Source organism: Cryptomeria japonica, chromosome 9 (assembly GCF_030272615.1).
Source record: "Cryptomeria japonica chromosome 9, Sugi_1.0, whole genome shotgun sequence".
NCBI lineage: Eukaryota > Viridiplantae > Streptophyta > Pinopsida > Cupressales > Cupressaceae > Cryptomeria > Cryptomeria japonica.
In genome coordinates, this window is record NC_081413.1 from 133883783 (window position 1) to 133911412 (window position 27630).

General features: G+C 35.2%; 1 protein-coding gene across 1 annotated transcript in view; it reads right to left on the reverse strand.

The window, feature by feature from the left end:
- LOC131063258 (nicotinamide adenine dinucleotide transporter 1, chloroplastic) overlaps positions 1-13268 on the reverse strand; it is a 121170-nt gene extending 107902 nt beyond the window's left edge. The window contains exon 1 of the mRNA XM_057997046.2: positions 12637-13268. Within this exon, the coding sequence (XP_057853029.1) occupies positions 12637-12712 (76 nt within the window). The 5' untranslated portion in view covers positions 12713-13268. The remainder of the gene's footprint in view (positions 1-12636) is intronic.
- Between the last annotated feature and the right edge of the window lie 14362 nt (positions 13269-27630).

The window sequence follows — 27630 nt, forward strand, 5'->3', positions numbered from 1 at the left end:
GCGTCCAAGTTGGTGGCTAAGTGTGTAGGATAATCGCATGTTGAAGGTTACTCTCTGCCATGCCAGGTAGATAAAGTAGTGCAGCTTCCATTCTTCAACTCGAGGAACTTTGAACAGTATCTACACGCAATAATGGTACAATACATTACAGTTACGACAAGGGTATTCAGCATACCTTCGATGAGGAGCTCCATAGGGAAACCTACCAAGGCTTCTCACCAGCATAGGGAAAACCTCACCAAGCACATGTGCAGGAAAGACCTAACACAAGAGGAGAGAGATAGCATCAGGAGTCCAGGATGTAATGTCCCCTTTATGTTAATAATCAAGAATAAGGGAACAATTAACTTGAAAATCAATTGCAAGGGACTTCTTTCTTATCCGAACCCCAGATTCGTTATAAATATCGTATTTGCTATGATGAGTGTAATGAAATCAATGTTAAGTATGGATAGGGTATCTCTGTTGTATTTGATATGACAGCGAAAACTACGTTGCTTAGGTTTGCTGTCCCTGATTTACACTGTTCATGTCTGCAATAATACACTGTATTGGATTGACAAGATCCTCAATCTATGAGTGCTGGTCCGATATGTATGATGGAGTAGTGATACTATACAACCTTCAGAAGTGGGCAGTTACCTGTTTTACCTCGTGACTTATAGCAAGTCAGATAGGCGGCATGCTGATATGTTTAACTGGTAAATATAAATACAGATGTCAACGACTACTTGCTCCAAGTGAGCGAGTCCACAAAGGAATGAGAAACAAAGGTATCTGATCTGTAAGTGTCGATGTTTTCAGATATTCATTTTTAATGGCTTATGCGATGTATTGATGGTTGTTTTTTTTCGAATTTACTATGGATGGTCTTATATATGGTGGGAGAGGATACTCCAAGAGTCATGTCTTTTATCTCTATGTCAATTGGATTATTACATACATGATTATTGATATCCCTTAATCGATGCCTTCACTGATTAAGAATTTTTATATATTGCACTATACGCAGTGGTCATTAGTTAACTCCGAATGTAATTCATTAGTCTTACATCCTAAGCACCCTTGTTGGTCTTTAATTCCGATTGCATCCCTTGCAAAGATATTTACGGTTTCTTGTTAATCGCTCCATATAGAAATATTTAGCGAAGTTATGGTAGAACGAGACCCGTGCGAATAATGATCTGTCGGAATTCCTTTCATCATACTTAGATGATTATCAACAACGATATAATTGGCGATGATATTAGTGATGTGGCCCGACACTATGATCGATGGATGATGGTGCTTAACATTTCAGATTTCGATGACTGGACTTTGCCTGTCGAAGACAAAGCAAAATCTATCGTATTTCCATATGTCGCAAATATTGTTTCAATTATCGACTGACAACGTTAGTGATAATATGAGTTCCACGGCCCGATGTATGATCTGGATTCCCACAGATCATGATCACTTGCAGACCCACCGCTGCTCAATGCTAGACTTTGCATTGAATAGGTAATTGACTCAAACTATAGTGCCCACATAATGATTATCCGAGACATTCTTTTTTATTCTTCATGCCAACGTAATGATTATCCGAAACATTCTTTTTTATTCTTCATGCCCACAATAATATAGCCGAGAGTTGTATTTAACTAATAATCTCGAACTCATTTATTTTTTATGGTATATATTATATTTTATTATTACTTATTTATTTATATTATTATTATTATATATATATTTTTATTTTTATTATTTTTTCCCTCTTTTATATTTTTAATTTTATTATAATTTATTTTCTAATCTTAGTTCAGGGATGGGATATTACAGCCCTCCCTACTCAAGATTGCTTGTCCTCAAGCAATTGACAATTTTCTTAGACTGAGTCATTTTTCAAAAAATAATACATAGTATACATAGGAACATAAGAAACAACATGAAGTATTCGTATGAATGCATGAAACACGGAGAATACACTTAAAACACAGAGCATACATATGAAAAACACAAAGTAGACACATGGATAGATACAAGCATACACATGTAAATATAGTCTACTTAACCCACAAGAAACAGGAGTGTCCAACCAAGACCAGATCCATCGCTTGGGCCAATTTTCTTTATCCACAAGAGGCAAGAGCATCCAACCAGGACTAGAACCATCTCTTGGGCCAATTCACTTTATCCACAAGAGGCAGGAGCGTCCAACTAGGACTAGAACCATCTCTTGGGCCAATTCAGTTTATCCACAAGAGGCAGGAGCATCCAACCAGGACTAGATCCATCTCTTGGGCCAATTCATTTTATCCACAAGAGGCAAGAGCGTCCAACAAGGACTAGAACCATCTCTTGGGCCAATTAACTTTATGCACAAGAGGCAGGAGCGTCCAACCAGGACAAGAACCATCTCTTGGGCCAATTCACTTTATCCACAAGAGGCAAGAGCATCCAACCAGGACAAGAACCATCTCTTGGGCCAACTCACTTTATCCACAAGGGGCAGGAGCGTCCAACCAGGACCAGAACTATCTCTTGGGGTAATCATTATTCCATAATAAATCTCTTCCATAAGTCTGCTATAAAACTTTCCATAATCCGATCATAAGATTGTCATTAAGTATCCACGGTATCTTCTCAAAAGTCTGTTACAGTCTCTTCATATACTTCACCTTAGATCTCCATAATATTCTCTCTTTATCTAGTGTATATATTATATACTTGATTGTCTTCTTCACACAATACACGTATGTTTAACAATCTCTCATATTGTCTTGCCATTGTCATTTATTTGTTGCCATATTTTCGGACAGATTTAATATATCCCCTTATCATTGATTATAATGCATAATCAATTTATTCTTACCCTACAGGTTGGCAAGATCGGGCTCTAATACCACTTGTAATGTCCCCTTTATGTTAATACTCAAGAATGAGGGAACAATTAACTTGAAAATCAATTGCAAGGGACTTCTTTCTTATCCAAACCCAGATTCCTTATGAATAACGTATTTGCTATGATTAGTGTAATGAAATCAATGTTAAGTATGTATAGGGTATCCTCATTGTCTTTGATATGACAGCGAAAACTACGTTGCTTAGGTTTGCTGTCCCTGATTTAGACTGTTGATGTCTGCAATAGCACACTGTATTGGATTGACAAGATCCTCAATCTATGAGTGCTTGTCTGATATGTATGATGGAGTAGTAACAACCTTCAGAAGTAGGTGGTTACCTGTTTTACCTCGTGACTTATGGTAAGTCAGATAGGCGGTATGCTGATATGTTTCACTGGTAAATATACATACAGATGTCAACGACTACTTGCTCCAAGTGAGCGAGTCCACAAAGGAATGAGAAACAAAGGTATCCGATCTGTAAGTGCCGGTGTTTTCAAATATTCATATTTAACGGCTTCTGCGATGTATTGATAGTTTTTCTTTTCAAATTCACTATGGATGGTCTCATATATGGTGGGAGAGGATACTCCAAGAGTCTTGTCTTTTATCTCTATGTCAATTGGATTATTACATACATGATTATTGATATCCCTTAATTGATGCCTTCACTGATTAAGAATTTGTATATATCACACTATACACGGTGGTCATTAGTTAACTCCGAATGTAATTCATTAGTCTTGCATCCTAAGCACCCTTGTTGGTCTTTAATTCCGATTGCATCCCTTGCAGAGATATTTACGGTTTCTTGTTAATCGCTCCATATAGAAATATTCAGCGAAGTTATGGTAGAATGAGACCCGTGCGAATAATGATCTGTCGGAATTCCTTTACATCATACTTTGATGATTATCAACAACGATATAATTGGCGATGATATAGTGATGTGGCTCAACACTATGATCAATGGATGATGGTGCTTAACATTCAGATTTCGATGACTGGACTTTGCATGTCGAAGACAAAGCAAAGTCTATCGTATTTTCATATGTCGCAAATATTGTTTCAATTCCCGACTTACAACGTTAGTGATAATATGGGTTCCACGGCCCGATGTATGATCTGGATTCCCACAGATCATGATCACTTGCAGACCCACCTCTGCTCAGCACTAGACTTTGCGTTGAATAGGTAGTTGTCTCGAACTATAGTTCCCACGTAATGATTATCCGAGACATTCTTTTTTATTCTTCATGCCCACAATAATATAGCCGAGAGTTGTATTTAACTAATAATCTCAAACTCATTTATTTTTTATTGTCTAAATATTATATTTCATTATTACTTATTTATTTATATTATTTATATATATATATATATATATATATATATATATATTTTTATTATTTTTGCCCTCTTTTATTTTTTTAAGTCTTATTATAATTTATTTTCTAATCTTAGTTCAAGGATGGGATATTACACAGGATGCCAAGGACTCAAGAAGACTTTCCTTGCCACAACTGAATGGTGATGCAAACTAGATCTCATAAAATGCAAGTTGACGAGGTCTAGCCGCGCATCAGAAGTCGCAATTTGGATGGTAGATTATATGTGGGCTTTGAGCATTGGCAAGTTGTAGAATTGGGTGCGAGGGTTATCTAAGCGAATACATGAGTTTGTGTACCTCAGGCACAAAGCCTTCTACATGACCCAACATACCATTGGATTACTACTCAATGCCATACACGCATAGGTATCTCCAGATGCGTGGGAAAGATTCCAGCCAATTGGATAGTTAGACCCCACATGGCTGGCAATATTTTATTGGGCAAACCTGGGAGTCCAGGCGAGTGTTGAGGAAGCGGCTTAGCCAAGAGCACAGCCACTGAAGAAAAGGAGGCAACAGGAACAGTCGGCAAGGAGTGGTGAGGATGAGGCCATCGAGCTGTCATCATCATCTACAAAGACGTGTTAGAAGTCTGTATATTTGTCATTGATGTCAAGAGATTCTGAAACTCTATATTGATACTGGAATTGCAATCGGTTGGTAGAGTATAGATGTTACAGACCTATCTTCTATGATAGCATCACACCATGTTGTTGTTGCAGATTTTGTGTCTTGGAACTGTTTGTTTTGACCTTGAATCTGACAGAAGCAACAAACAGGAAACCATGTTATTGTGCCAACAAACAAAACAATACATTCTATATTTACTGTGATTTCAGATTATCAGTTGGATCAGATTTTGCGTTAGCATTATGTCTTCTGTATCTTGGAATGTATCTCCATAAAAGTTTTGCAAACTAAGAATGCATGGCAAATGTATTAAGCACTAATATCCGTTGGGTTCGGTTGAGAAATGGTTGGTCTACCTGTTTTACCGAATGTATTAAGCATTGATAAGTTTCCTAACACATGATTGGAAAAGCAGTTATACCCGTGGAGTTTGAAGGTTGTGAATAGATACGACTCATTTTGTTTTTCATGACAATGTTTAAGGTTGTGTCATCGACGGGAAGATATATTATCTAAGCAGTTGTATTGTTTAAGGTTGGTTGAAAGAAGTTATAAACTAATTGTTAACTGCCAACCTAATCAGTTATAACCGGCTGTAACAGTTATCAAGTTCTATTTATATGGATGTAAGTTCAAGGCTTGGTGTGTGTGTGTGTGGTGTTGAATAATGCTGAGAGTTTGATAGTAAAATCTGTTGATTTTGTAACTAGGTTAGGAAAATAAATAGGATTCGGATTGCCTTAAGGCATCATCCGAATCCTTATAGGGCAGGGCCCTATCCATTGTATTTATATGTAATGTGTAAAACCATTAAGGGCTGGACCTAACATGTAAAGGGGCGCATCTCTAGGTCCAACGTGTGGACCTATCTCCAGCACACACATTTTGTGGCATATAGTCTTATGTATTGATCATTTATGATGGGCTGGACCCAAATGATTGTATTATTAAAAGGACGCATCCCTTCTCCAAACGTGTGGTCCTATATCTTATTTTAGCACATCTCTATGTAGCGTGGGCTCTTGTAACGTGGAAACTATATTGCTTAGGTCCCATGCTTATGGTGGCGTGTGGAACTAATAAATAGTGTTGGCCCCAAGGATGGATTGGGCCGACCCAAGATAGGGCTCACCTCTTGTATATATGCACAAGCATATCACTAGTCGAGAATGCAATCAAGCAATTCGAATATTAGACAATCAATGTAAAGACCCTGTGCTCTGCAATAAAAGGTCAATGCGAATTCTGATCAAGGAATCAGCGAATTACTTCTGCCATCAGCATTTGCCATACATGCAATCTTGGACAGTGAATACACTGAAGAGGATAGCAAGTTCCTCTTGAAGGTCTACAAACATCATTAGGTCTGCAATCTTTAGTGAAGAACTACGAAGAGCTGGAAGCTGTATGCTGATGATATTCTTATATAAGAAAGAGATAAGTCTGCTATCTTCTGCTGTTACATTGTGCCCTAGCTGGGTTACGACTGTAACTCTAATTCTGCCCTAGGTTGACAGTTATATCAGATAAGTAATCTGATCTTTATTGCCATTGTATTCTACAATTAATAAAAGGATCTAGATCTGATTTGTTGCTGGGTTTTTCCTCCAAGAGGGAGGTTTTCCCAGGGTAGTCTTGTGTTGTGTGATCCTCTATTTGTATGCTTTACTGTGCAACTTTAGTTTTCTGTTTATTGTGGATAATCTGATCATGAAAACTAACAAAATCTGTATTTACAAGAGCAGAAGATTGTGTGTTTTTCAAAACATAAAAACTCATGAATAAGACTTTGTGTTAAGATACTGAGAATCTGAATTAGAATGCAGATGAAATGATGAGAAGAATCTTGCCATTGTAAGATGCAGAAAGCATGCAGATCATGGTGGAAGATTGAGGTATACTGTGACTATATAACTTATGTGTTTATTGACAGAGCAAAACAGTGCTATGAGTTTATGTTGTTTAATCAATTCAGATTATAAACAAGATCAGCAGTGATATATATATATGCCATACCTTGCTTGATGAAGTTGTGTTGAGTTGATGTGAAGAGGGTGTTTCTAAAAGAATGCAAACAGGATACAAAAGTTTATCTGCAGTTCGAATATAAGACTGAGTCATATATTTGAAAAGTTATGATGTTCAGTTCAAAACTTCAACTATGCATCCAATATTGTGTTGTTTCAGATTTGAAGTAAGAAATTCTTTTATTTGTGACATTCTTAAGGTTGGTGCCTTAAGGGTGCTGAGTTGGTGCTCAGACTGAGAATTTTATGTTTGTAAGAGTTGGTGCTCTTTAAAAAGGAGTTTGGTGAGGGTTGGTGCCCTAAAGCTTTGTATACACTATTGATTTGTGAGGTTGGACTAGGACAATAGATCATAGCAGCATTTCTCACCATGGTTTTTCCCATTCCGGGTTTTCCATGTATTTCTTGTGTACTAGTCTCTACTTGTTATTGCATTCTTTTCAGTTCTGATGTTAAGTTTCTCAGTTTTTTCAAAATATCTAATTGTTTAAGGATTTGAAAGTTTAATCTACTATTGATTCACCCCCCCACCCCCAATCTCAGTAGTAGCATTGTGTTCTACAAGACGACCACACCTGACGTGGCTACTCCCAAGGAAGTTTCGGAAGTAGATGTATCATCACGGGTGGAGGTAGAGGAAGCCATTCCAATAGCCAAGACCATGTTCTCACCAACTCTGTCTCCACCAACCACATTCTCAGTCGTGCCATCTCCAGCAGGCATACCAAAATCGATGATTGTTTCATCTTCAGCAGAGGTAATTCTGCCAATCACACTCTCGCCAAGAGTCAACATACCACCTGTGGCCATTACAACAAAATAGGCAGCAGCATTAGACACAAGGGAGAGTGGAGGCCACAAGGATTGAGGGTTGGTTGGGCCTACTCGAAGTGTTAGTTGACACTCCACTTGGACCGGCACCAAGTCTTCTGGACATACTAGCAAAGCCAACAGCAAAGATTATGCTCACTCAACCACAAGGGCCATTGTCCAATGCACCAGGGGTGGAGAGCCAACAACCAAAGGAGGTAACAAGAGACACTCTAGAAGAGGAGAGCAACCTCAAGAGGCTAACATATCAAAGGAGTTAGAGGGATCATCCAGAGGGGATGAGACGGCCAAGATCAACATTGAGATCAACCAACCTGATCCACAAGATATACTTGGCAATGGTATTTAGGTGAGTTGGAGGATATGGCATTAGTGATGCACAAGGTTGCCTAGCTATCCTGCCAATTGGATGTGGGTCATGTTCCTTTGGTGGCTATAAAAGCCAAGAGGATATGGCATTCATGTAGAGAGTGTGAAGGAGAGTTCTCTCGATGTTTCACATCTTAGGGATGGTCGAGCGTGGACATGCCAGCTATGTTGGCATTATGGTACCCATGGAGACCAGCCACAAGTGGACAACATGGCAGAGTGCTTATTGCACTCCACAGCATGGAAGGCTGTTATAGGGAGATATTCTATGACAGCCTCTTTGGAGGAGGCAAAGGAGGTCGGGGATAGGGTACTTCGACAGGCAGAAAGTGTTCAAGCTAAGATGGCAAGTTATTTGAGACACTTTCAAGAGCAACTTGCGCAGCTGACTCAGCTCGCCACTATCGAGCATGAGTGACGAGTGGCGATGGAGCCCATTGTGGAGCGGCAACAAAAGCAATTAGTTGAGTGTGATGCACAACTGGCTAAGCTAAGTAGACAACTAGCAAAGGAGCAACAAATGAAGGCACACCTCATGGATGCGGCCCTCATGGTGAAGGGGTCGAGGGAGCGAGAATTGGTGGCCAAATGAGATTTGAAGATCTGCATAGAGGAGGTGCAGCGTCTTCACCAACGGCTCTCTGCCACTGCCATATCCACATTGACGTCTTCCACTTGTCCAAGGACGTCTTCTCACCCTCCTTCTCAGTAGTTCTTTTTGTAGCCAGCCCCAGTTTTGCCTTGTTGACTAGAAGACGAGTTCCTTTTTGAGAGGGCCGATGTAGTAAGCCGAACATGCTGAGTATGTTAATAAATAAGTATTAAATATTAGTCGGTCAAGTAAAAAATGTGTTAAAAGTTAATCGACTACTTGGCAAGTAGACTATGTTATGTAATCGTGTTATTAGTCCCCAACAAGTGGTTTGTTAGTTGACAATTTCCGACGGTTGGTAGTCTTAACCAACCAAGGGCTGCTATATATGTGCTCATTTTGAATGTGTCAGGGACCGACTGTCATTTTTGTCATGTACACATTGCTGAATGGAATAAATGCTCTATATTTCTAGAAATTGTATTCATACTTGATGTTCTATGTTCTATAAGTTGCATTCTCAATCACTCTATATGTTAAGCAACATAACCATACCCAAGTAAACATTGTTCTTCAACTATGAAGAAGTTGCTTCTATTTGAATCTTCCTTTCTCTCTATTTTGGGGTTTGGTTCCAAACCATTTGAGTCTTAAAAGTTTGTAGCCAATGACGGAACTCTTGCTACTCTAACCACTCTCAAGCAACCTACTTATTATATTTTTATGGCCTTCTCTTCCTTTCTTTGTATGTGATTCGTTTGGCTTGATAGGGATAAAAGAATCTTTAAAGATAATACCATGCCAAAGCACACCTTGATCCACAAAATTCAGCTGGTTATGGTGAAAAATGCTAAGGCTTTTGTCAAAGTGAAACAAACTTTGAATCTTCTAACCAGTGCTAAGATTCACTTTATCAAAATGGAATCTTTTGGAATTCATTAGCAATTCTCCAATTGTCTGCCCCACTCCAAAATATTCATTTAAACTATCCTACCCTCTTTTTGATGTTGCCTTTAAAGTCAATCCCAGCATTGTAGCTGTTGGTGGAGTGTTGTGCCTAAATCCTTAGGAAAAAACTTTGGACTTGTACATAAATCTTGGACGGGCCTCCAACAATATTGGTGAACATATTGGCTGCAAGTTTGGTCTAATTCTTGCAATCGAGAAAAATATTATAAGCCTTACTATATATGGAGATTCCAAGTTGATGATTCAATGCCTCTCTGGTAAACGAGTTCAAATCAGTCCAATTATATCTTCTGCAAAAAAAAAGTCTCTGGGATTCTTCATGATTTTGACCAGATTAGCTGGCAACATGTTCTTAGTAGATTCAACTCCTTTGCTGACTCAATTTCCAATAAGGCTTACTTATTCATCCTCATTCAGCTCACGTCAAGAACCTTCATATCTGAGGCCTCAGTTTTCGGTTGATCTTGCTGACCATCTTTTGTGTTGTGGACCCATCATAGCCTAACATATTTATCTGTTTCTGTCTCTTGAACTATAAATCAGCATGTAATATATTCTGTGATTAAATAAAAACCTTTATTTAAAAAAAATAAAAACGGTACTGTCCTTTTTCCCCTCCAAATGGAATTATTCACACCAAAAACCTCCTTCAATTTGACCAAAAATTGTTCCCTACTCTTCTAGTCAAATTGACACCCTCCAGATCCATCCTCCATGTCCTTGATGATTAAAATTGCCCCCTATGACCCTAAGATTTTTTTTCAAATGGCTGGCCAACCAATTCAAAAATTCATGTCCATCAAAACACACCCCAAATTCTAAACCCTAAAGGAACTTCCTAACCCAAGCAATTTTATTACATGGAGAATAACCAAACTCAACAGGCCAAATAAAATTCAGAGCACATTCTACAAAAAATCATTAGCTTGACTTCTTGTAACAAAACAAAAGTTTTAAAGTGTTAAAAGGACTTACAAAACATTCTATAAACTGCTTTTCTATCATGAACCTCCAGCACCCTCACATTGCAACTAATCATCTTCTTAACGGATGGAAAGGGGAGTTGACCCATCCTTTGAAAAGTCTGTCAAAACAACAGGCACATTTACATCCTTGCGATTCTTCCTACTTCTAGAGCTAGCCTAACGAGTGTACCCAAGTTTTATCTTCTTGAGGTCTGCCTCAGAGTCCTCTTTCAAAGGATTCTCTTTAATATTACTCAATTCTCCTAGCTCATCACAAAAAATATGTTTAGACCCGCCATAATCAACATCAATAACAATAAGAATATTATAACAAATAGCACCCAAATTTCATCTTTGATAACAACATCTAGGTAAACCAGTTTTTGTTTGTTCCTCTGAAAAAATAAACCAGCAGGTTCCCTAGTCAATTCTTTCACTGTAGGTAAACCAGTTTTTGTTTGTTCCTCTGAAAAAATAAACCAGCAGGTTCCCTAGTCAATTCTTTCACTGTTGAGGAACATAAGTCAACCGAGGATTCAGGGAAGGGAATTACAAGAAATAGAATCATCTCTAATATTGGAACATAAACAGAATTTATTGTTTTATAATATCTTTATTATTCATTACCTTGCCAAGACAATTCAGCTCAGAGGAGCTCAAATATAAGAAAGAGGTTTGTGATGATAGGCATCAACAATGACAACTCTACATAGAACATTTCTGCAAGAATATCGACAAATTGCATTGTCCACACAATTTGATAGGTCTTACATACCAACTTGGTCTAGAGGGCATTAAAAAAAAGTCATTGTTATCCTTTTGTACAATGGATAGACAATTTGCAATATTGAATTTAATTTCTGAAATTCACTACAATTAAGGGAACAAGATGTTACCAAAATTTTTGACACAGTTATAAACTGTTGTCATCATCATTTTCGCAAGTGAAGATATAATTTCCAGATTTGGGGATTTACATCCTCAAATCTGCTACAATAAAATGAAATAAGCCTTAAAAAAAATTCCGAGAAGTCTTATTAAAAATGATAAAAGATGTTGTCATCATCATTTTTGAAGCAGGCAAACAATTTCTAATACTTGAGGTTTAATTCCTAATAAGATTTTCTATAATCGAGTGAACTAAGCATAAACGATATTTTCTACACAAACATACCCAGGAAGATGAAATTGTGTCATCATCGTTTCCTCAAATGGACAGACAGTTTCCTATGCCAGGGTTTAATTCCTAAAACTTCCTACAAGTAGAGGAACTAACAAATTTACTGTATCCTTAATTCTCGAGACTCTTCCAGTATTCGAGCACTAAGAACACAGACTCAAAGCCTTACAATTTATTGCACTACTAATTTTACACATAAAAATTGAACTTGAGAAAACTACCTTCAAGATAGATATAATTTAACATATACATAATTTTCCTGCAATACGAATTTAACATGTACATATTTTTCTTGTACTATTAATGGGAATTTTCTAGTAGAGACCCGCATTCAAATTCTAGTCCACTTATAAATATATATTGAACGTTGAGTCGGGTAAACTACCATATCCAATTTTGGGTAAAGTGCACCATAACAGGCCTATGCTGCATCGGACCTGGATGAATTTGGAGGAGATAACCCTGTATCAATCCAATTCTGGGTGTGGCATACACCAACAAACCCGATTGAATTTGAGGAAAGAGTTACCCCCTGGTTCCGGCATCCAAGCCGAAGGAAACACGGCAGGGGAAATTCGCCAATCAGAAACAAATCTATCATATACAAATTGAAACTGAGAAACATGAATTCAATTAAAGATGGGAGATAATTATATAAATTGATTCTGAAAGTCTTCTATTAATGCACTCCAGGCAAAAAAAGCATCAAAACCTTAGAATATATGGTTCTGCTACAAATTATTTAAGTGATACAACAAAATTAGATTAAATTAGAAATATGAGATAACCAAAGAGACTGACCTGCGGCAGCCCCAGCGGTGGCATTGCAAAGGAGCTCCCTGCTACTGCGCGCGTGATTTTGTCCCGTCATTTTCATATACTATAAAAAAATAAAAGAATCTCTCAAAATCTTGAAAATACTGGAAATGAGAAACAACAGGGGCCTCTCTCCAGAGGGACGTCGCGCCGATCTGGCGTAGCATGGCCAAGGCACGCCTTCTGGGTATTCGAACTCAGCACCTACCAGATGAATTCAACAATCATCGGCGGTCATTAAGAGGCAACGTCAAATTAGGGTGTCAGTGACCATGGGCTTTATATCCTGCAGCCCATTAAAAATAAAATTATAAAGAAATATGTAGTATATATGAATAAATTATTCACAGAATTCCTTGTCCAAATTGCTCTCTGCTTCTGCTTCCGCTTCCTTGTTCCTCTGATGTACTGTAATTATTATGATTATTATTCGATAACAAAATCATCCCACGGTGACGTTGAAACCAACGTGCAGAGACGGAGATGTCATCTGACGGCGTTAGGGTAACGGTGTTGGGTTTCTCTCTCAGGTGTAAATAAATATAATCGGGAGAAGTCCAAGCTTTCCGTTTTTGTCAAAAAAAAAAAACGTGGAATCTGTTATACACGGGATTCGGGAAGACGACTGATAGGACAAGATGCGGTTTTTTCTAAAAATAAATATAAATACCGCATGTTTAAATTATTCATTTTCTAAAAAGACCAGAAAAAGGGATTAACTGTCACTTAGTAGCAATCTCGAAAGGTTATTGTGATTTAGTTTGCGTAAACAAATTCATTTATCAATATTATAATAGTAAAAAATTAAATAAAATTAGTCACTTGCTCATTATTTTCACCTTCAGATTTAATCTAGTTGTTTTGTGATGTTATTAGTACTTGTCGTTAGGTAATATTATTGTAATGAAAATTTAAAAAAATTATTTAGACCAATGAAAAATTATAGTATAGATACACATTTGTTAACATTATAATTTACAAAAAAATTTTTTGTTGCAAACGATTGGCTAATATTATTTTGCCTATTATAGGTGGGTTTCTGGAAACAAATTATTACAGGATTTTTAAGAATCACCACGCATTTTAAAATTATTTACCTTCTTTAATCTAAAATAAGTGCTTAAATTTTAACTTCACTTCATTATTTGTTGTAATAGGTAGTTTCGTTAACCTATGAACAAGATAAAAATATATATATATATTTTAAAAATATATATATATATTTTAAAAATATATATATATATTTTAAAAATATGTATTATATTTAAAATGTTCTTTAATTTATAATCAAAATAAACTAAATTTCACAAAAAGATAAATATTCATATTAATTTAATCATAAAACCAAAAAAACATTAAATCTTATAAAAACGAGGATAATGAAACTAAATCATTGTGAAAAAATCCTAAGCAACATAAAAAAAATTGATCTAAAATATTCATTGCATTATAATATAATAATATAAATTATGAGTTTATTCACATGTAATATAAGCTATAAAAATGACATTTTTTGATTTATTAATTTATTTAAAAAAATTAAATCAGTTTATTTTTTATTTTTTTTCCAAACAAATCAATTATTCAAAAGTTTATTTTTACAACTTAAAAAATAAAATAAAAACAATATATTATTTTAATAATATAAATTATTAATAATAATCAAAATCTTATATATTCACAAAATGAAAAAGTTATCCCTTTCAAATAAGAGAGGTTTTTTTAATATGTTATTTCTTTTTTCCGTTTTTTCGTACTTGTCGTTAGGCAATACTATTGTAATGAAAATTCATTTGTCATGTTTAAATGGTTATTAAATAAAATTATTTAGACCAATGAAAACAAAATATTTTCTTTTGTTTTATATTTTTCAACTTTTTTCTATAATATAGATGCATGTTTTTTAACTTTATAATTTACAAAAATTATTTTACTTGTAAATGATTGGCTAATATTAGTTACAATAAATAAATATTTCTAATAATTATAACGAATATTATTATTAAACTAAAAATTATTAAGGTAAGTACTCACCACTATGTGGCACTTGTTTAATTTTAATTTGTTTTTGAGAATATTTATATTTTGGATGTTTTTTATTTATTGTTATATAATGATTTTGACTTTGAAATTAATATAATGATTATGAAATCAAAATTGGAAATTCGTGATAGTAATTAAATACTTCTACAATTATCAAGTAAGATAAATCCTCACATTTTCATGAGGTCCTGAATCTATTATAAAATGTTAAAACATTAAAATTAGCCTCAAAACTTGTCTAATCACCATGAACTCATGAATAACGATAATTTAATGCCAATAAATTTAGGCTAACTATGCTATGAGGCCTCAAAAGAGGGTTCCTTTACAAAATCAAAGGTCAACCTACATGAGAATGATGCAAAAATGCAAGTGCCAGCAATTGCTCTTGTTTGGCTACTTATGCTCCTTTGCGGACTTAAGCTAGATTCAAGAAAAATTTGTAAAGATTTTTTGAATTTGTGAGTTGATATTTAAAATAGTATTAAAGTCATCTGCTCTTACATTGTAGTAAAATCTAGATTTATGTGATAAAGTTAAGCTAAGCTAGAAAAGATGTAGGCAAGGCCTAAATTTGATAGTTATATGATTGTGTTTAAGTATTTTTTCTATACATACAATCAAAATTGTAAGAATAATATATCAATTGAAAGGGAAAATTTTGAGTAAATTGTCAAAATGTATATAAGACTATTTTGATACATGTTTAGTTCATATATGATTTTATTTATGATAAAAAAAGGTCTTCATGACAATTTCTAATGAATAATCACTATAAAAAAATTGCTTGAAAGGTAAAATTGAATGTCAAATTTAGGCCCTAGATGCAATTATTAATCTAGCCAAGACAAGGTCTCCTCAAAGTCAAAGTTCAATTGAAGATTTATAGCCAAGTTCATTTCATAGATTTGTACAAATAGTTCATAAATTCTTTATTAAAGATAGAATTCTTTGGTTCCATGCTTCTAAAATTCAAGCATTGCATAATTATAGTATGGAGGAAGAAAGATATGTTATATTAGAGTCCAAAAAAATTATTTTCCTAAAATAAGTAATTCAATTTTTTATATATAATATAATTGAAGTCACAATGATTAAATGTATAAAATAATATAAATTAAATTCAATGGTGAAAAGAATTTGCATCGAACCAGTTTATTTATTCTTTGTTACTCAAAAAGAAGTAAAGAGGTGGAAATCCAAAGATTATTTTCATATTTACTTTTCCTATATAAATCTCACTATCGACACATAATTAAACTATAACATAGACACAAAATATATTGCCTCACGAATTGACACGAGGTGCCTTACTTGGGAAGGAACAAATGGTTATTTCCTAGTTTAGACGAATTTCAAGATAGATCATAATTATTATGTAAGACCAAATCTCATGTTACTTTAGATGGCAAGTATATTTGCAATGCATCATGCTAATTTGTTCTACCATTAGATTTACTCTAGTTGTTGTATAATATTATTTAATTTTAATTTGTTTTAAGAATGTTGATATATTGATATATTTTTATTTGTCCTATATAATATGTTTGTGAGTGAAAAATAATATATTATTGTTGAAATTTGTCAATAAATTGTCAAGATTTTTATGCCTCAAACACCTACCAAATGACTCTCTGGAGGTATGCCCTCCTCCCTGGGCCTTAATTTTGATCCATGATTGAGGAGGACCAGGGTGCCACCAACACCTTGGTCCCCCTCTTTGGGGCCCAATTTTTAAGTAGGGGGTGAGACCCATCTCTCTGGTGGTAAATGAAGTCAATGGCTCAATATGATTGTTGGAGGTCGGCCTAATTGGTAAATTGACCTAGATCCTCATATATAAAGGCACTTTATCAATTCAATCCAATCCAAGTCTTGGCATTCAAGTAATCAAGCATTCAAGCATTAAAGTGTTCATCATCAAGCATTTTCAAAGGTCTTCAAGGCTGCATATTCTCCATTCAACCATTGTGGAGCGAATTAGAACATTCATATGCAAGCATGTGTGTGTGATTAGGGTTTTGTCATGTTCATGTCATTTCATACAACAAATGTGATTACATTCAAGAAGCAAAGCATCATTATCAGTCACTGCAGATTTGAGGTATATCCTTCCATTATTTATTTCAAGTATTTGCAATATTTAATTCAAGGTTAATTCCCAAATCGAGGTTTGACTTAGGCAAACCCCTATTTCCAACCTAATTCCCCTTCTTTTTGTGTGTAGGAAGCATGTACAAAGCTGCCATCTTTAGAATAAGCTTTATTTACATAGACTAATCAATCCCCCATTAGAGTATGAAAAGTGTGGAGGACCAGAGCGACTATTATACAGATCCTAACAAATCAGGAGCTCCTTTTGGGAACAGGTCTGAATCCTCTTTCAATTCTCAGATCCAGGTTTGTGGCTCAATCTGATGACTATAGCTCACTCTTTGCACATAATTACATTAATTTCACGTTGTTTACCCTAATTTCAGCATTTTTAACAAATCAATTCAACTCAAGGGAAAGAAGAGGGCACATTCAACACCCTTGGAATTAGATCAGAAATTAGATCTATTACCTAGTTTAGATCTATCTAATTCCTATCTTTCCCTAATGTAATGGTACATAAGTAATAAATTAGCGGTTTTCATACATCTAATGGTGGAAACCCTAATTTTTCACCATTACACACATGTGAAAAGAAGTGGAAACCAAGTGGTGGACACGTTGTCAAATATAGAAATGTCATCATTGATAGTTAACGGCCACAATTTGTTTAAGGATTTCCAATAGATTTGCGTTCATGACTTGGTAAGCTTGGTGACAGTGGACCATACTGTCATTTAATGGTATGGACAGCAAAGGCGATAGATCTTTATAACCCCATTGAAAATATGTCATGTTCATTGTGCATGAGTGATAACTTGAAGTGTGGGTGGGTGACAGGTGCTATGGAGGAAATTTTCTCATTAGCAATTGTAAGGCAACAATAGTGTTTTTGTGCCAGGATCACAGAGAGGAGACTTCGTAGTGTGTTCAAGATTGACGACCCTGTATTGTGGCAGATTATTGAATGGATTTTAGGTGAAGAGTTTCTAAAGTCGGAGCATTGGTATCGCTCCAACATTGATACAACTTCAACCTTCATGGCGTAGGAATTAGAATTGGAGTCCAAGTAGTAAGTCTTGAGGGATATGAAAGAATGTGTGAAGTCGGAGTGGTGTGGTGGCATGACAATTATTCTAGCATTGACAAAGCTTAGAGTGGGTTTGTGGGCGCATCACGAAGATTGGTGCCAATTTGTCTATGTGAAGACTCCAGTGCAACCTTTCCTGGTGTGGAGTGTGTTTGGAGATAGGGATGAGCATAGGGCAGAAGCCCAAATGGGTTGGGTGTCACTGAAGGAGTACCTGAATGCACAAGAGCTAGAGAGGAAGACTCAGCTTGTGGAATGTGACCGATTGTGAGGCAGAAGGGGCAAAGATAAGATGGTGACCCAAGAGCCTTATGGCTCGAAGGGCAAGCATCAAAAAGTCTAGATCAGGTTGGCCTTTGGATGTTGCGGTTTTTTTGTGTTATTTTGTTAGTGTAGGGTTTGTTGAGGAACCCTTTGAATGTTGAAATTTGTTTATAGTATATTTTAGTAAGTTTGTAAGGAAAGTGAGGTTTAGGATTAGTGCAATATGGAGAATTCCTTCGATTTTGGTTTGGTGTCGTCTATGATTGTTGTTTTAAGAATGACGGGTGATAGTTGTAGGGTTGACAGTGGATGGGGTTTTAGTTTTTGATGATTTTATTACAATGCATATATAATTTTACATAAAATTAATATCAAATATCTATTACCGATCAAAAAAAAACCTAGATTATGTGATTAATTGGCATAATTTAAGATAGAAAAGATATAGCTAAGGCTTAAATTTGATGATTATATGGTCATATTTAAGTGTGTGTGTGTGTGTGTGTGTGTGTGTGTGTGTGTGTGTGTGTGTGTGTGTGTGTGTGTGTGTGTGTGTGTGTGTGTGTGTGTGTGTGTGTGTAATGCTCTTATGACATTATTTGACATGTTGTAAGTATGTTGTTCGTAAGTGTGTTGTCAGTTGTTAATGCTACCTATGGGTTGTTAGTGCAAAGGGGCCAACACCCTTGTTTTGCTACTTCTAATATCAAAAACAAAGTCCCATTTTTTTTATTCAAACCAAAGGACCTTATATCTATGATATTTTAATCAAGGTATTATCAAATAATTTATGAGAAGAGAAGCACATCAAAGATAATTGTTCTACATTGCAAGATACCCATTTTAAAATCATGTTAATGAGTTTGGAGCAATCCTTGATGATGACATAAAAGTTTTCTCAAAAGAAAAAACCTAAATTTTCTCTTAAGATAGTAAATTTCATGATAGAGCATCTGCAAGATCTCAATAATTTTAACTTGTCTTGGGTTGAGTTTTATCAATTTAAATTTGATTGGGTGTCAATCTAATTATAAATGAAGTATAGCTAAAGGTCAAATCAATTATCATGGATTTAGAATGTGAGTGTTACAAAGTATGAGATGGGATATTATAATATGCTAAATTTAGATTTTATTCACACAAATTAGATGGACACTAACACATGTCATTAGTACTAGAAGGATAATGGACCTAGGATGATTATACTGAGTAGAGAATACAATGGACCCAGTTTTTGATTATTTACTTATATAGGTTATTGTACTTGGCATCTCATCTACCACTTGTAACTACTTTCAGTTGATGTCATTACTTTAGCTTCCTTGCTTCACATGACTTGTATCTCCTATATTTATTATAAATAAAGGTTTGGCATGATAAAAACATGTTTATATCTACAGACGAAGGTATGCACTTGGTATGAGAAATAAGGATTTGAGAAATCAAATATTCAATTTTAGCTCCTTAGTATTTATTATTATTATTATTTATCAGTAATAAAGGTATTTTATTAATATTAATTCAAAAGATATTACATTGCTTTTAATATATTATGCAAACGGTCTCTGTAAGAGGAAAGTTACAGAGCCGAACCAAAATACCCTTCACCCTAGCCTCCAAACCAATAGCATAATCATCCACCATATCTCGACTCCTATCAGACAAAAATCCACCATAATTCACCACCGTTCCACCAAAAGACTTTGTAACAACATCAAAATTGAATTTGGCAATCATGGGAGATCTAGAGCCAAATTCACAAACCATTTGACTATAAGAAACATAATTGATTCTACAGACCAAACCCTAGTCACCATTAACAATGTATAGACTCCAAACAAACCTTTACATAGTATGCAAAATTTTCAAAAAGATTGTCATGACCAAATACATATTATACGAAATTTACTTTGCACATGCACAGAAGAAACCAGAGATCAAAACATTTTTCAAACAACCATTTTAAACCATACATGGGGGCCATCAACCAAAATCATCAAAAACCAAACATCCTCACACATTTCCTGTTCACTGAACTCAAGCCCTTTTGCCTCGATGCCTTCCCCTCCATCATTCTTCATTTCCACCACTCGCATTGTTCACCGAAATCACCACTCCACGACCCACTGCCTCCCGATGTCAAAGGAAATTCTTCAAGAAATCCAATCCAATTACGGCCTCAACATGATGCTCATTTATGTTATACCCCATCGACCAGCACGTGAAACCCCGTGCCTGGAATAGCCCATTCCAATACCGATCCAGAATCAACCTCACCACCCACAAAACATTGTTTGTGGAGTCCCCCAATTCAAGACCCCATACCACCACCATGGTCAACACATCCATATTCGAATAGTATCTATGTCTCGCATCAAGAAAAACCTCTCCAAACAACATCTCCATTAAATGGATGAATTCATCATCCTTAACCTTGAAAAGTCGCTTCATACACAACAGCGTAATTAGCCCCAAAAAGGTAGCGTGTGGTATGCCAATGTAAAGAGGAAAATTTGCCTCCATATTTGCCTACCACCTCAAATTGTTGCAAGCACAGATGAGAATGAGAATGACACGACAACAAATATTCGCCAATATAATGCCACCCACACATGTGAAGTCCCATCAATGAGTAAATCTCCTTACAACTTCATAAATGTCCCACTCATGAAAATTAGCGCCACCTTAAATTTCATCAAACGAAATGATACACAAATCTATAATTTCAAACTTCTCCAACCCCTTCAAAACCAACTACCCACTTTGCCAAGGTGTCAGCAACGTCATTCGCTGACCTCCAGACATGACCCACATGAAATTGTAGAACTTGAGCCAACTCATCTCGGATTGCTGAGATTATCTTACTCGAGTGTCAAAACCTTGCATCCACCTGCAATTATCGCATTTATGATGACTAGAGAATCTCCTTCCATATGAAGCTTGGAAAAACCCAAACTCTTTCCAAAATGAATTGCCATTAAAGTTGCCATTGCCTTCACTATATTATTAGTCCCATCCTCTATCCATTTCGCTCCAAATGCCAAAATATTTCCTTGCCAATCTCGAGTGACAAATCCAATACCTGACGGTCCCGAATTACCCCTTGAGGCTCCATCAAAGTTTATTTTGATCCAACCCTCCTTTGGTTTACAACATCCTTCCTTACTCTGCTTATCCATACTCGAATCCACCCAATGATGCCCATTCACGAGCCAATATTTATTATTATTTTATTTTAAAGTATTTATTCCACCTTTTTTATCACCATTTTATCCCTTATCAGGAGATAATTATAAAGTCTTAGCCTTTAAAATTATTGATGATAAATCAATTATAAAATCTAACAATTAAAAAAAACTAAGAACTTAGTAGAAACAAGTCAATTATTTGTTTAAAATATTAATTGAACCAATAAATGGATAGTATACAATATGCATGCAAACAAAAATATTGTAAGAAATATATAAATATAAATTTGAAGCAAAGAAACATAAAGGCTCAAACAATACATGTTTTGTATTCATTTGAATCATTTTTCAAAATTATATTTCACTAACCCTTATTCACCCCTAAGCTTCCTTCATTCCTCCCATCTTTTTACAAATGTGATTCTATTATGTTAGAAGTGTGACTAAGGACTATTCAATGAAAATCATGCCAAATATTCAATCTTACCTACACAAGGGACATACAACCATAGATTGTTGGACGTTGCATCCATGATGTATTCATCAAAAGAGAAACCATTCATAATGCACTTATTAGCTTTCAAAAATTCATTCATAATAGACTACATACATTAACATAATTATATAATAATGCAATGTATTAATCCAACAATATGGGGAAGAGTCGCTCACTATTTACAATGCACCTATAAGCATACCTCCTCTCATGTTGGTATTAAATCATATACCAACACATTTGTCCATACTTTGGAATAAATTATTTTTTCTCATATTTGAGGCTTAACCCATGCAACCTCCAATATTTTCACATATTGAAAAGATTCATAGTTCTTGTTAGGACTGAAACACGTAAGATTTCTCAACTTCATTTTTGAATAGACAAGCATCATGCTACAAAATAACATCTACAAATGCTAGTCCAATTGGTTTATCCAAAAGTTATTGTCATACTTTTAAAACCCTAGAATTCACATCATTGCAACTCTAATAACATTCCTTGAATCATATGGGGCAGCAAACGGTAATCTGGGTCCTGTTGGGTGTGGGGGAGTGATAAGGGATAGTAATGGCGTTTGTATCTCGGTTATGGCACTCCCCTTGGGTACCTCGACCAACCATATTGTCGAAGCCATTAGAGCCTACCAGGCACTTCTGATTGCTAAACAGATGAATTGTTCTAAGGTTTGGATTGAAGGGGATTCTAAAAATGTTATACAATGCCTTAAAAAAGTCTCAAGTCCCTCATGAAACATTGCAAATTGGATAAATCTTTCACTTTCAATTATTCAATCCTTTGAACAATGTTATATATCTCACACTTATAGAGAAAACAATAAGGTGTCAGACTATTTTTCCAACCTAGGTATTAATGCCAATGAAAATTTAATGTGGATAAAAGGGGACAAATTGAATGACAACGTGAGGGGGTTAATATGGCAAGATAACCTCACCAGCTGGGAAGTTAAATTATAATGATGATAAAAATGATATATAAATTGCCTGTCAGATTTTTTATTATTAGAAGTAAGGATGCATGGTGTGTGAAGGACATATCATGGGATTTTAGAATTTATTGCTATTCTAGGCCTTCTTCTCGCACACTTTCTGAGCGAATTTGAGATCCAAACACATTTCCTATTCCTAATTGAAGAATTGCAGTGGCTGAGTAATTTGTAGACTGTTTGTGGGGTATAGGCGTGGTAAAATGGGGGGAGATTTGAAGAGAGTGGAGCCCATGAATTGCACTATTCTGAGAAACAATCAAACTATTTGGAGGATACTGGAGAAAGGCGGCTTTATCATCTACATTGAGAATCTATATGGGGTAAAAGCAAGGGTGACTAAGGACTTCGTCAAAAATTACAATAAGGGTTATGTCAAACTATTTGGCAGAGACATTGTTGTTAATGAGGACCTCATTGTTGAGGTTACTGGTCTTTCTACAGAAGGAGCTAAATTTTATAAAGACAGGAAATTTTTCGAGGAAGCGGTTAAACTCTTCCCTAAGAAGGAGATGGAGAAGAGAAATTTAGTGAGAGATGGAACTACCAGTTACAATACTTTGAAGATAAATTTCATCCAGAGAGTTGTTCTGAAGGTGATCATGGAGTATGTGACTCTTGATGGAAGGTATACATGTGCCTTTACCTACCATTTCTCTCTTCTTAACCATTTATGGCATAAGCCATGTTGCTTTTGGCTGCCTCCATCCATGAGGTCAATTCTAAGATGGAAGATGCTCAATCTTTGGAGGATGATTTTAATACCGCATCTGAGGATGAGGAATTTATTCCCTCTTCGACAAGAAATAAAGGAAAATTTTGTTCTGGTATAAGCCCTAAAATTTAAAACCCTCGCAACTCATGCACCCCTCCCTCTACTAATGTTTGTGCCTCGCCTAGAAAGCCATGTAGCCAAGGTAATAGCCCTTCTCTCTCTGCGTCTAGCGAGTCTCGTCCTGCTCAACCTTGAGAAAAGACAACCATTCCCGACATCTCTCGAGCCTAATTCACATTTTTTGTCCTCCGAGAAGGAGTCTGTCAATGATGTTCTTTCTCTTGCCAGAGATGGGGCCGTTGACACTTTTAAAATCTTCAAATGGGTTTTCCATGAAATTAAGGAGATTCAGCTCAAACAAAGAGCTGATAGCAGTAATATGGAAATTGTTAAAGATAAGGTTAAACAGATGGATAAAGGGCATGTGCTGGACGAGGCTTCCCCAGGTCTGAGAAGGAGATTTCCTCTCTCACAGATAGCCTTAAATCCACTATGGAGGCCTTTGACAATTTCAAAAGAGGCTACGAAGCCAGGATGAAAGCTCTAGAAAATGAAAATGCTAAAATAAAGGAATCCATCAAGAATGTTTTTAAGACTAGTTGTGGAGTGATTGGTTCCATAATGGAGAGCCTTAAAAGTATGATTAGTAGTTTTGAAGAACAATTTCAGTTGAAGAATGTGGTGTATGTGGAAGCCAATCTGAACAAGTTACTTCTTTGAGACCCAGCAAAAGGACCAAAGGTACGTTGAAGAGGAAGGTAGTTGGACCTCCTCCTGATTTTCAGAAGCTCAAGAAGATTGCTGATAATATGACTGAGATTGAGAAAGAGATGGAACATACTATGAAACTGTTGGATTAGGGCTAGTTCCTGGCTGCTTCTGTGCTGGTCTTCTATTGATTTTCCTGTGTTTTGTGTTATCTTTTTGCTTTCTCTGGTTTGTGCCCCTTTTGTTATTTTAAGGATTATCTCTGTTATGGGGCTTTTTTGTTGTTGTGTTCTTTGTTGGCTTAACTGATGTTTGAGACTTTATGGAGATTTTATAATGTAAAGGGTTTTGGGTCCCTTCAAAACTTATTTTTGCCATAATCAAAAACATTCCTTGAATCATCATATTCCTAGTATGCATATTTTTCTACACTCTAATCCCACGTATAAGAAGTATTCACACATTCCTCAATAAGGTAACATAGGTACATTTACACCCTCTCATTTTTAACATAGAGTATGTGGATATCACATGACCCCTTCACATTTGAGTGTCTATAATAGCATCACCCTTTTAGTATCAATAACAGTAACATTCATGGGAACTTTAAGGCTCACCATAATTAGGGACATTCATTCTTCAAGAAAGGAAAAATGATCAACATTCTAACTTAATATGTGGGCTTTTCTCAATAGTTCTTAGTTAGAGATATACTCTCTTATGAACCAAATTTGTACAATCTACTTGGATCAACTAATATCAATAGACAAGAAATATAAATTTCACACATCACAAGTAAACTAGCACATCTAATTGGCTCACCCTAAATTAATACACATATATTTAGGTGCACCCCATTTCTATGCTAGTGTCTCCAAGAAAAATAAAATGTAATGGGCGACCACTAATCCTTGAGAAATAAAAAAATTATTTAAGCAAAACCATGTGTGCTAATTCATCAAGTTTTGACAATTTTTTAGTGCACACTAGAGCACAATGGGGATCATTACTCGTTGAGAAGGGGAAAAATATCCTATCACAACTAAGGATTTTATTTCATCATTTCAACTTTCAACGAGATTTTTTATTTATTTTATCCAAGTATAACTTTGTGTATTAGACCATTGCACCATTTCTCAGTCTCTATCTCTTGTATAACCACTTGTACATTAGCACAATGCTCAATTGTATTACATATAAATTAATATCCATAGTACCATTTCATGTGTAGCCACTATTGTTATAAAGATTAGATCCAAGTTTTAAAAATATAAAAAATTATTAGATTTAAAAATCATAAGTATTTACATATTATTGTTTATGTTTATTAAATCAAATTTTTCATCATATTTTTAATTAACCATTTGTTTGGTAGAATCTACTATGAATTGACTATATATTGAAACCTTTATATACTACAATCCCATTGAAAAGAGACATCTACATAGATCAATAATTTATCTCGCACCATCATGGCCTAATAATATAGACCTTGGGCTAAATAAATTCCAAAAGTTAGTAACCTTTTAGGATAGGTAAAATAATTTTATGACTATCTATTAGTTGTCAAGTGTGTCAAAATTCCTATCAAAAAGAGCCAATAGAGGGTAATCCATTTGAGCATCTAAATTGGTAATCCAATGAGCCCAACTCTCTTACCTAACATTTACATATTATCATGTTTTGCACATGTATCACAATATTACATGTACAATCTAGATAATTAAGAAAATATGTCTCATCCTTTTCTAATCACGAGAATTATCATTTTCAACCTTCTCTACAATGAATACACTCTATGTCTATCCTTATTTTGATATTGAATAGAGGTGACATTTTTACTAATGCATAGCTTTCTAAATATGATATGGTTTTAATCATTGTGCTTTCTATTGTTTCATTACACATTCTATGATTCATAATACTATTTAGGCAATTATCATCACTTAGAAAGATTATAGGTTATCCTTTGTCTCTTGGGTTCAAATTGGATCAGATTACCAAATGAAATTAAAATATCTTAGCTACATACTTTTTTAGTTTAGTGTCTGATGCTCTGCAAAAAGGATTAGAAAATCTGTTTGATGGCAACACACACAAGAGCACAAGAAACAAATGTTAGTGTTAGCAACAAAAGATTATCCTAAACAGGCATGTCAAGAGAGATATTAAGCATGAAATAGAAAGCATACAAACATATAATAGATAAACTATACTCCTCCAAATACTAATCAAGATGCTCATAGTTGCTTCACCCTTGTTCCTCTCCTCTCCAAGTTCCACATGAGTGTAGCTCTCAATTTTTAGCACCAGCCATGGATGCCATATGGAGATTCAAGATGGTTGAATATGATAAACAAATGCTATGCAAGTGTAGATAGTGATGAAATGAAAAAGCTCTATGCTAATACTAGTATAACAACAATACTCTAATGCTTCCTTCTTTGCTTGAGGAGAAGGGTTCTATTTATAGAAGAAACGGGTAAATGAAGGGTTAAGATTGAGAAATCTTAACAAGGGTTAGGATTGAAAGATATTCAATCCATGTGAGACTTTCAACCCAATCCCATGTTGACAAGTGTCACCATGAGGAGGCTTGAGAGGAGAGATAAGGAGCATTGAATGCTTGAGGGGACATGATGGTTACCCTAGGGGGTTGGGTTAGGGTTAGGTTAATGGATATTCCTTTTATCCAAGGAATGTGCAAGGGTTAAATGGTTACCTTAGTCAAAGAAATAAATGCTTTGAAGAGACCCATGAGTCAAAAGGATGGTTAAGTTAGAGTAAAGTCTCTAACCAAAGGTAAAAGGTGAGTTAACCATAAATGGTTATGTAAGAGCCTTTAATGGTTTGGAAGACTTTAAAGGTTAACCATTTGAAGACATAAAACCTTTAATGGTTATTGAAGACTTTGGAGGTTTTTGAGAAGTGACTTCCTTTTATTTAGGAATGTGACAATGATTAGGATAAGATTAGGCTAATTAGAAGGAGTTAGAAGAATCTAGAAGGGATCTAGGCATGCAAGTGGATTTTGTAGGAGAATGTAAGTGGGAGGAATTTTGGGATTTTCAATTGAAATAAAATCATTTATTTCAATTAAATGGTGTAATTTGCATTTGGATAGATATTTAAATAAATATTAATTTATTTAAATGTGAGTGTGAATTTTTGATTTTATTTAAATAAATCTTAATTTATTTACATGAGAAAATGAAGATAAAGCATTAAATGATTGAAGACTTTGAGGGAAACCTTTAAAGGCTTAAGAAGACTCTAGAAGGAAGCCATTAAGTTTGAAGACTTTAAGGGAAACCA